The sequence below is a fragment of the Maniola jurtina genome, chromosome 24 (genome assembly GCF_905333055.1).
Source record: "Maniola jurtina chromosome 24, ilManJurt1.1, whole genome shotgun sequence".
NCBI lineage: Eukaryota > Metazoa > Arthropoda > Insecta > Lepidoptera > Nymphalidae > Maniola > Maniola jurtina.
This window is the reverse complement of record NC_060052.1, coordinates 766,268-777,908: the sequence shown is the minus strand read 5'-3', so window position 1 is coordinate 777,908 and position 11,641 is coordinate 766,268. Positions and strand designations below refer to the sequence as shown.

At 38.2% G+C, this 11,641-nt stretch overlaps 1 protein-coding gene across 2 annotated transcripts in view; it reads left to right on the top strand.

Moving 5' to 3' along the window:
• Window positions 1-7,054: 7,054 nt before the first annotated feature.
• The window catches only part of LOC123877757 (protein polybromo-1), a 39,443-nt gene continuing 34,856 nt past the window's right edge, over window positions 7,055-11,641 (top strand). For both annotated transcript variants that reach the window (XM_045924623.1, XM_045924622.1), the window contains exons 1-6: window positions 7,055-7,380; window positions 7,976-8,125; window positions 9,043-9,214; window positions 9,805-9,935; window positions 10,354-10,608; window positions 11,299-11,466. In XM_045924623.1, coding sequence (XP_045780579.1) covers window positions 7,255-7,380; window positions 7,976-8,125; window positions 9,043-9,214; window positions 9,805-9,935; window positions 10,354-10,608; window positions 11,299-11,466 — 1,002 coding nt within the window. In that variant the 5' untranslated portion in view covers window positions 7,055-7,254. The remainder of the gene's footprint in view (window positions 7,381-7,975; window positions 8,126-9,042; window positions 9,215-9,804; window positions 9,936-10,353; window positions 10,609-11,298; window positions 11,467-11,641) is intronic.

Sequence of the window (11,641 nt, the reverse complement as noted above, 5' to 3'; positions counted from 1 at the left end):
AATTTTTAAGTAAGTAAGTATAATAATCAAACCACATATTTTACTTTTGGCAAAACAATTGCTTTTTTTCTTTATTGACATCTTATATCCTACTTTGACGACCTGTGTTATTTATTAAACTCTATGAGGTTTAACTCCCAACAAGAACATTTTAAGCAGCATCATATCAATCATTATAATATCACAAGCAGTTGTAGTACCTTAGTCATTAGGCGTGGGAGCAAGATTTCCGCCTCCTGGGTGGCCGGCACCACGACACGATGGTCGGAGGTATCGTAATAGCAGCAAACAATGGTCTATTGCTTGCGCAACATTGCTAATTCGCCTCTTCGCTCTATAGCTCTAGATAAGTACTTACTCTATCATGTTGGGGCTACATTAAGGTTAACGTCAATCCTCAACAACGCCATAACTATCGCGATAGTCAACGCGTTAAATTGAGTGGCCACCGTCTAATGCCAATTGAATCGGGACGACGGACGGACGGACGGTCAGACAGACAGACAACAAAGTGATCCTCTAGGGGTTCCGTTTTTCCTTTTTTAGGTACATAACCCTAAAGCCAAAAAAAATCGAATTGAAAATTGGCTTATACTTACTCGTACCTAGGTGTTTGTGAACAGTTCACACGTTTCAATACTTCAGTCATTTGTGTAAAACATCCACTTACCTATCACAATTTTCTGCACTTTTGTCACCGACATGCGCGATCAATCATTCCTCATGACATGGACTATTCATGTGAAAGTAACTTGGAAGTTGCAACCCTGCAATTTTCACATCTTCAAATGTTATTTGAAGTCGATTTTCTACACGACTACGACTGCCCAAAAAAAAGAGGTGTAATTTTTTCCGGATTAAGTATTAAATAAATACCTTTTTTCGTGAGGAAAATTTGTCATGGATACGTACCACCGGCCAAGGGCGAGCACAGTGGTTATGTCAGATTCTTGCCGATTAAAAACCTCACGAAGTTCCATCAAACCGCTGACGACGGAGCACAAGGGACCGACAACGCCTCGTTACTCCGCCAGCGGATGTCCGCCGCAGCAGACCCACCACTGGGTCACTACGTGCCCCAAACACTGTTAGAGGCATGTCGGGACACCAACAGCACAGTACGCCAACCAACCCGAGGGCCACATGCACGTGAATACAGGGTATGCATATGGGGTATCGTTAGGATCTTTTACATCATCCCTAGTGTCACTTGGGGGATGATTAAACATTCTGCGGAAAAATTTTGCGTACTTACATAAAAAGCCATGGTTAGGGAGACCTATGAGCAGTGACAGATTAAGACTACTTGATGCCCTAAGCAATTCATGCCTGTGGGCCCCCCTATCCGTATGTCAACTAGAATCGCTCTTTAAACCTTTACCGCCTAAAAACATTAGTTTTTTGTAAAATAAGATGATGAGATGTAACGTACTTTAGAAGTGGAGTAGGTGTGACAACAATAAAAACCAAAGCATAATTTTTCGGGTGCATTCGAATTTTCGAATGCACAAGCGGGCAGCGAGTGGGCAAGCGGGAGTGGGGTTATGATTCCAGATCGGTCTCTATGTCAACTTAAAACGCGTGAATTTTCAAATTAGTCCTAGAAACTTGGTGTGGTTTTTGGTGACGTGAGAGTGAGACGTGATGCCCTAAGGACGGATTTTTTTTGTGCTTCTTCTGGTGCCCCCTCAGACGTGATGCCCTAGGCAATTGTTTAATTTGATTAAGGGTTAATCCGTCACTGCCTATGAGAGGAGGAGAGGGGCATACCGACAGCCTACAGGGGTAGAAACCTTTGAGGATTTGTAAGAGCACAAGTGTACCTAAATTAAAATTTTACAACACCCCCGACAAGTGAAGTTTGCAGTAACTAGAAAAGAGCTGATAACTTTCAAACGGCTGAACCGATTTTCTTGGATTATAGCTAAGAACTCTCTCGATCAAGCCACCTTTAAATTAAAATCGGTTCATTAGTTTAGGAGCTACGGTGACACACACAGATACACAGATACACACGTCAAACTTAATATAACATCCGTCTTTTTGGGTCAAAAAATCAAAACTACTTACGTTTTTTATTTCGAGGTTTCATTCAAATGGCTTGGGATACAAGTCTAACTAATAAAAAGCTTTTAAAAAGAAACATTTCTGTAAATATAGTAAACACCATGCATTTTACATTGTTTGAGATGATCTCTGAACGCGGGAAAGAGTCGGCTGTGGCGTGAGAGGGACGGCCTCTCTCGGGCGGAGCATCGGCCGGCTGGCCCACGTACTTAGACCTCTATGTGAGGTCCCGAAACCAATTTATTAACAGACCCCACAGATACAAGGCACTTTCCAAACCATTCCGAAATAACCGTACGACTTAATAATATGATGTATGATATAGAGATGTATCGGAATTTATGGTAACGCTGCAAAATATCGTTGTTTTTAGGGTTCCGTAACTCAAAAGGAAAAAGGACAGACAACGATCGTGTCGGTCAAGAAACCTATAGGTAGGTACTATAGGATACTTCCCGTTGACCTAGAATCAGGAAATTTGGCAGGTAGGTAGGTCTTATCATAATAATATAGCACACACATTACGGAGAAAAATACGAAAACCGTAAATTAGTGATTAGGTACATCACAAAAAAAAAAATAAGATTTGCAAATAATTATAGTATTTTCAGTTTTCAAAGTAAGATAACTACCTACACCAAGTAGGGTAGCATATGAAAGGGCTTTACCTGTAGGTACACTCTAAAACATATTTATTTTAATGCATTACTTTTTGATTTGATTAAATTGAATTGAATTGAATTGATTTATCATGCAAAATGTCGGAAAAAATACCCGAGTACGGAACCCTAGTGCGCGAATCTGACTCACACTTGGCCGGTTTTTTTTAGTCACGCTCACGCTGCTTAATTAACTTGTTAATTTTACCAATGGAACGGGTTCGAAGCCTTCGAAGTTCGAACCTGTAAATAGATAGGTATAAGAATGCCAGATGCCTCGTAATTTACGGGTTACCCCGTATTTCAGAGCATGCTATTAAAGAAACCCGTAATTGCGAAAATAAAATACGGGGTAAGTAAAAAAATACGAGAGCTTTATTTACCCCGTGTTTTATTTTCGTTGTTATACTATCACACCCTGAAATACGCGGTAGCGGGGGTAAAACACGGGACATCTAGTTATCCTACTAAGTAGAATCTAAAGAGAATTACAATTTGTTTATTTTTAGAAAATTCGAACGATTTTTCCCAGTCATTAAAGTAAGTATGATTTATTAATCTTATTCTGAATTCTCTGTTCCCAGTGTTACGAAATTTGTAACGTTTATATTGGCGTTTATTAAATTTTTTATGGGCACTTCGTGATTTCTAATGTTCGTGAAAGTCGTTGAGACATTAGTGTCAAAGTGCACGCCTCGTGGTTTTATATACTTAAGTGGTGCTTAGATTTAAGAGAGCTTTTGTTGATTCATCTTAATGTAGAGCAAAGACATTTTAATCTTACACAAGCAGGTACTTATATACAGTCTGAAACTCTGTGGGAAGGAACCGCGAACCATAAGGCCTCATTCACACGAGAGCCTCATTCATTTGAACGCTTTTTTAACGGACGTTAAAAAAGCGTTCAAATAGAACAAATGCATTAACTGTTCACACGTCAACGCTTTTTACCCGACTATTTAACATTGTATTTTCAACGCAACGTCAGGTTTTAACGCAACGCTTTTTTAACGCTCGTGCGAATTAGGGCTATTTAGAACTTTTGTACTATGAATATCAGGTAGGTAATAATATTCTTATTCCAAAGGGCAGTTCCGCCGATTGTTTTAAAAATCTTTGGTTATAGTCTTATTACAATGGTGCCATCTTGCGGTCTTATTATACCATCTTAGTATTTCTATTCATTACTAGATGGCGCGGATAAATCCTAAGCACCCTTAGAATCACCAGACCGAATAAAACAGCAACTTGGACGTCTTTCAAGTTGTAATTTTATTTTTGCTATTCGCTAATAGATGTCACTGCACGTGCAAAGTAATTAATCACCACTCAAATAAGAAATTAATAATTATCCTATGTATTACATACATAATAAGTTTATATAAAAAGTACTATGAATTTCACAAGGATTCTTGCATTGAAAAAAATTATCTAAATAACTAATCTAAAGCTGATTAAAAAAATGTGCATTGTATAATATCTGTGGCGTGTGTCAAACGTCAAAGGCGTTTGCTGGCGCGCGTGCTGTGCTTGTTTGGAGGGTTTTTTTTTGTTAAGAGTGGCTGGTTTTTGTGTTAGTTGGTGTTTTTTGGTGGTGGAACTGACTGGGAAGCGCTTCAAAGGGGCGCCGCGCGTATGTCGGCGGGCGCCGGCGCAGACGGAGTCCATACTTGTATAAATTCAATAACTTGAAAATATCACAAACTTGACATTGGCTAATCAGAGTAAAGCCATATTTAAAGAAAAAAAAAACTGCCTAATGCAAGTCATAACTCAAATCAATTATCAAAACAAAAACAAAATCTGTTCTCCGTGAAAACCCTAAATTCTAAATAGTAGCGATAAAAATAACGATTTGGTAAATATTCGGTAAATCTTTAACATGAATAAGGATATAATTGAAAAACTGATCAAATTGAATAATGAAGAGTGTCCAGAATTTACCTATTCAAATCCTCTACTAGACAGAAATGTAACACTAGCGGTTTCTAAAAGTATAGTGAAAACTCTGTACAAAAGCGATCAAATTGGCAGAAAACAAAATGTTAGGACACAAATGCTGCAAACCCTTCGTAGTATATGCAAATCGGCTCCCGAAGGACATGTAGAAATCGACGAAGACTCGACTGTATTACTGACTTCATCTTACGAGAAACAACTAACAAAATCAACTGTGAGTAAAAATATAGAGAAGCAACTCGATGCTTTTTTAATTCGAAAATTAAAAGCCATGAATTTAAATACCAGCTTCGAGTCGAATGTGAATCCTGAGGTGCTTCAAGCGATGTTGAACTTGAATGAAAACATAGTGTTCTCTGAAAACATTTCTAAAGACATAATTCACTGGAATTTTGATGACCAGAAATCCAGAACTGTGCTTCAAAATCTATGGAACGAAGACGGTCATGAAATATATTTTTACGATAATGTATCTATTAAAATGAAATCTAAAATTGAAAGTATAATACTTAATATCTCGCTTAAATTACTTGAAAATGTAATTATTGACTATGAAAATTTATTTTTAGAGTGTGAGTTAAGATCTTTAGTTAATGCTTGTTCAATTTCAGCAGAATGTTTCCAACTATGTACTAGTTTACTCAATTCTTTGTTCATAAAAACCAGTTTCAATACTTATATAGAAAAGTTTATATTTTTGTTTATACAAAATGTAAAATTAAAAGCTAAAGTTACTATATCTGTGTTATATCCATTTAATCTTAGTAATTTAGTCAATATTTTAGATATAGATAACTTAGATAAATTACCAACCTCACTAAAAGAAAGATATGTAGAGTTAGCAAAAAAATATTTGAAAACTATAAATGAAAATTCAGAGAATGATTTAATAATGTTGCTTTCACACTTTCCAACATGGTTCAATATATTATATTTTGATGACTAGATTGGGTTTTCTTGTTGAATTCATTTGTATTTTGTTGCAGTCTTGAATAAGTTAAGCAAAAGATGTGGAAATTGCCTTGCTGTGGTACTTTAACCATGAATCCATACTAATATTTTTAATGCGAAATGCGTGTCCGTCTGCCCGTATACACTGCCCAACCGCTGAACTGATTTTAATGTTTGCTACAGATTTGGGATACATCCCGGGAAAGGACATAGGCTACTTTTCATTCCGAAAAATCTTAGTTTCTATGGGATTTTAAAGAAACTGAAATCCATGCGGGCAACCTGTAGTGTATAATAAAGTGGATCAGGCTCTCCAAATACCTACTTATCACACTTAACCATCTTCATCTAAGAAATTATTAGGAGTGGATACTTTATCCATAGGTACATATATATAATTTTACTATCATCATTAATCCACTATTGTGCGCGGGTTTCTTCTCAGAATGAGAAGACTATTACGTGCGCTTGTGTGACGCAGATTTCGTAGGATATTGCAGGGTTTATAATATGCGCCTTTTTTAACCCCCGACCCAAAAACAAGGGTGTTATAAGTTTGACGTGTGCATCTGTGTATCTGTCTGTGGCATCGTAGCTCCTAAACGAATGAACCAATTAAAATTTCAGTCTGGGGATTTAAAAAAAAAATCACTTGTAAGCAAAAAGCATGCTTTACAAGAATTATGATAGTTACCAGAGTTGCATTTATTTTACATGGAGGTGACGTCAAGGTAGCGAGCTAAGGCATTATACTCGTTTTTAGTTTATTATTTATGAGTACCTACTTATTGCGGTGAGGAATCTTGTCTTTACCCTAGGTCTGGTCTCAACCTCACGCCATACATAAAAGAAAAGCGAAATTCAACGCAACGGAACAACGGGAAAGCAAAAAGTTTCAAATAAAAAACAGTTAGCAAACCTTAGAGCAGACTACGATAATAAAACTGGAATTTCTTGTCTATGATCAAAATCTTGTTGTTGTTGTTAGTCTATGATAATCATTATGAACTCTATACATTGCCCGATTGGCTGGTATGGTATATTACAAACTTGGCCAAGGAGACTTCGTCTCTGATGGCGTTTGCTGGCGCGCGTGCTGTGCTTGTTTGGAGTGTTTTTTTTTTGTTAAGAGTGGCTGGTTTTTGTGTTAGTTGGTGTTTTTTGGTGGTGGAACTGACTGGGAAGCGCTCTAAAGGGGCGCCGCGCGTATGTCGGCTGGCGCCGGCGCAGACGGAGTCCATAATTGTATAGATTCAATAACTTGAAAATAACTACAAACTTGACATTGGCTAATCAGAGTAAAGCCAGATTTAAAGAAAAAAAAAAACTTGGCCAAGTGATAGGCCCTCCCAACCAAGCTTCAACAATGGCCTCATCTAGTGGCCCCGCCTACAATAATAATATTCTGCAATGTAGATTGTGTTGTGCTGTCAAAAACTTGTCAAAAATAAAACAAGATGCTTGTTATTATTTTGTGTTTAGTATAAGATGTTTTAAAATTTAATACTTAAATGCCACTAATAAAATAGCCGCTAAATGAATAAAAACGTTCATTTTCCATTTATCAACATTCAGTAAAGTTTTCGTCTAATATCTACCATAAGTTGCGAAGTGAAGAATGAGTAAAAGACGCCGTGCTTCCTCGGTGGCAAGCCGAGGAGTTGACTGCGATGACAGTGATGATGGAGTGGAACTGAGCAACCCTGGACCTCCACCATCTCGGAAGAAAAAAAAGTTGGAACCGGTATTGTAACATTTCTTTTTTACGCACTAGATATTTTTATATTACTCAATTCAGAATATTAGACTTGAAAAGCTACGATACCGGTTTTGTTAACTTAACATAAAGTTAACATTTGAATTTTAAAATAAAACCGGTCAAGTGCGAATCAAAATCGCACACAAAGGATTCCGTACCATCCTACAAGGTATACCTAGCACTTATGATGAACACTGCTAACGGATCTGTGATTTTCTAAATTAATTTTTTCGTGAACACATTTTTTTTTAAATGTTGTATCCGCAAATTTACGGTTTTTGGATTTTTCCCTTTACTTGTGCTATAAGACCTACCTACCTGCCAAATTTCATGATTCTAGATCAACGGGAAGTACCCTAAAGGTTTTCTTGACAGACAGAAAACAAAGTGACCCTTTAAGGGTTCCTTCGTTCCTTTTGAGGAATGGTATTATAAAAATTACACAGTTTTTATAGATCTGTAACATAAGTTTTAAAAAGTTCTGAGATTTTTAGAGCATTTGTCATGTAATATTATTTACTAAACATACAGTATAAGAGCCGCATCTCAATTTGCACTGTAGTTTTTTTCCCTGTTGTAGAGTGAGATATGCCAGCAGTTGTATGACATAATCCGCTCATACAAGAAGGAGGATGGCACTCTGCTGTGTGACTCTTTCATCCGAGCGCCCAAGAGGCGCCAGGAGCCGCAGTATTATGAGGTTGTGTCACAGCCTATTGACTTGTTGAGGGTAAGTGTCAACTCTGTTGAATTCCTCATTGCTAAACTCTTTCCCCACCCCTGAAGCCATGTTAGTTGGTTAAGATGCCCACCTCGTATTGACCAAGAGGTTGGGTATACAATCCCAGACACACTTGTAACTTTTCAGAGTTATATGCGTTTTAAGCAATTAAATATTACTTGTTTTAACAGTCAAGGAAAATATTGTGAGGAAAACTGCTTGTCTGACAGTTCTCCATAATGTTCTCCAAGATGGGTGAAGTCTGCCAATCTGCATTGGCCAGGGTGGCGGACTAAAAAGTTTCTGGGATAAAAGGTAGCCTGTGTCGTTCCCCAGGACGCAAACAATCTCTGTATCAAATCTCCTCAAAGTCTGCTAAACAGATGGGCCATTATAAGCTAGGAGACAGACACATTTTCTCATATATAATTTTAGTATATATGGATACAAATGTTCATTTTAGTATCTTGTATTTGATCAGGTTGTCTTCCTTGGTTCCTTGAAGAACCTGATCTAATTAATGTTGGTACTATTTTTTGTATAAATTATGTAGGATAGGATTAAATATTAGCATTAACAAAAAGGTATTTAACCATTATTAACTCCCAACCCAACAAGAGAGGTGTTATAAGTTTGACATGTGTATCGGTCTGTGGCAACGCAGCTCCTAAACTAATGAACCGATTTTAATTTAGTTTTTTTTTTGTTTGAAAGGTGGCTTGATCGAGAGTGTTCTTAGCTATAATCCAAGAAAATCGGTACAGCCGTTTGAAAGTTATCAGTTCTTTTCTAGTTACTGTAACCTTCACTTGTGGGGGGTGTTATAAATTTTTAATTTATACTTGTTTAGTAAGTACTGTATAGTGTATATTGTATAAATAGTATAGATCAGAGAATAAAGGCCTTTTTGAATCTATTTTATTTAGGTGCAACAGAAGCTCAAAACGGACACATACGAGGACATAGAGGAGCTATCAGCAGATATTGAGCTATTAGTGAACAATGCTAAAGCCTTCTACAAACAGGATTCTGAGGAATACAAAGATGCCATCCAGCTGTGGAAGCTTTACAATAAGAACAGACATTCACTTGAGAGTGGTATGTGAAACTTTGTAAAGTCAGTTTTTCCTTACCTTGAAGACCCCTCTGGCGCATTGGTGCGCGTTGTGGTCCTATAAGTGGGAGGTCCCTGGTTCGATCCCCGGCAGGGGCAATTTGGGAATTTATTATTTCTAAAACGGCTTTGTTCTAGCCTGGTGTGAGGCTGCGGCCGTGGCTAGTTACCACCTTACTGACAAAGGCATGCCACCAAGTGATTAAGCATTCCAGCATGATGCCGTGTAGTAACCAAAGGGGTGTGGGTTTAATAAAAACTGCTAAAGCCCTTCCATGTTAGCTCACTTCCATCTTAGACTGTATCATCACTTACCACCAGGTGAGATTGCAGTCAAGGATTAACATTTATCACAATAGAAACAACAAAAAATAAATTGACAGAAACAACAACAAAAAAAAAACAAATATTATAAAATGGTTCCTACCAGCAGTGGGGCACCTGGGTGGGCAGTGCCAGTGGTCGGGGCTCCAGAGTGAGGAACCTCCTCACAATGTGTGCCGTCTCAGAACCACTGCCTTTGTATTTAAAATAAAAATTATGATTAACATGATTTATTTTTGTTTTTATAAAGGTGAGGAACAAAAAACTCCTAAGTCATCCCGCAATGGCTCGTCAAGTAGAAGGTCAGACGTTGCCGAAGATGTCTCGGAGACCTCCACTAACAATGAAGAGGATAACATATTTGAGGAGTTGTTTAACGCTGTAAGTCACTTTGTAATTTCGGACAGAAACTGGCTTCTCATAGCACAGGAAATCCTTTGGGGGCCAGGAATTTTGTTATTACTACCTCGGTTTACTTAGGATTTACCTTGTAATCAATCATCATCATCATCATCATCACCTGTTGGACATAGGCCTTCCTTGGTAGACGTTTACCTTGTAAATGTTTATCAGTTAAAGATTTAAAGTTAAAAAAGTAAAGTTAAAAGAAATTCTTTTACAAAGGTTATACTTACTTAGTTGACTTACTCTTGGTTAAGAATTCAGTTCTGAAAGTTAGATGTTTAGTTTTTTTTTTGATATTTCTAGGCTATCTGCAATCAGTCATTTATGTGGACTATAATCAGATTATATGAGTGCGTTAAGAGTTTAATAGTATAAGTTCTCAATATTGTTTCAGGTGATGTCAGCAAACATCGACGGGCGTCCCCTATACCCAGCCTTCCAATTCCTCCCGTCCAAGCGTCGCTATCCCGAATACTTCAGCGTAATAGATTCACCCATAGACCTCAAGATCATCGCACAGAAGATCCAGAGCGGAGAGTATACCAATCTCAATGAGCTGGACAAAGATCTGAACAACATGGTGCGCAATGCTTGTCTCTTCAACGAGCCGGGCAGTCAGATTTACAAGGATGCTAAGACTTTGAAGAAGGTATGCTTAGACAGCCTCCCTGGCGGAGTGGTAAGCGCTGTGGTCTTATTAGTGGAAGATCCCAGCCGGGGCTCAATTCTTGGCAGACATTTGGAAATTTATAAATTCTGGTCTAGTCTGGTGGGAGGCTTCGGCCGTGGCTAGTTACCACCCTGCCGGCAAAGCCGTGTCGCCAAGCGATTTAGCGTTCAGGTATGATACCGTGTAGAAACCAAAGGGGTATGGGTATGATAAAACTGCTATATCCCTTCCAGGTTAGCCCGCTTCCATCTTAGATTGCACCATCACTTATCACCAGGTGAGTTTGCAGTCAAAGGCTAACTTTTATCAGAATTTAAAAAAAAACAAGTTATAGTAGTATGAAGTAGTTAGTTAATACAACTTTAGCAACTGTAGTTGTCTATAATATAAGTGATATTCTAGTCTATTCTTCTGAAGTCTATATACCCAGGGGAGATGCAGGTTCGAATCCTGTCGGTTCTGCAATTTTTCACATGTGTTTAAAATTCTTTAGCCTTGAAGTGTAGGCTGGTAGAAGGTAGGAAGGAACTATCATAAAAATTATAAACAAGTGATATTGTATAAGATACAAATGATACAGTTATGATACAAGTAATACTGTTTATGATACAAGTGATACATTTATATCGAGAAACTAAACGTACATTTCACGTTTTTTTTTAATCTTAGATAATTCAAGTCCGCAAGCAGGAAATAGAACAACACAATCGCAGCGGGCCGGCGAAGGCATCAGAACGCATCCGGTCCAAGCGTACTTCCAGGGTCGGCCCCGTCCCGTCCAGCCGAGCTCTAGCCATCATGGACCCACCGGGCTCTGACAATGAGCCTGAAGTCAAGGTGAGATAGAAATAAAACAACACAATCGCAGTGGCCCGGCAAAGGCCTCAGAACGCTCCATTCCAAGTATACTCCCAGGGTCTGCCCCATCTTCAACCAAGCTCTAGCCATCACCAACAGCTCCCTGTGACTCGTTTGATATTGTGTCTCCACTTAATAGGGGGTTTCCCGTCAT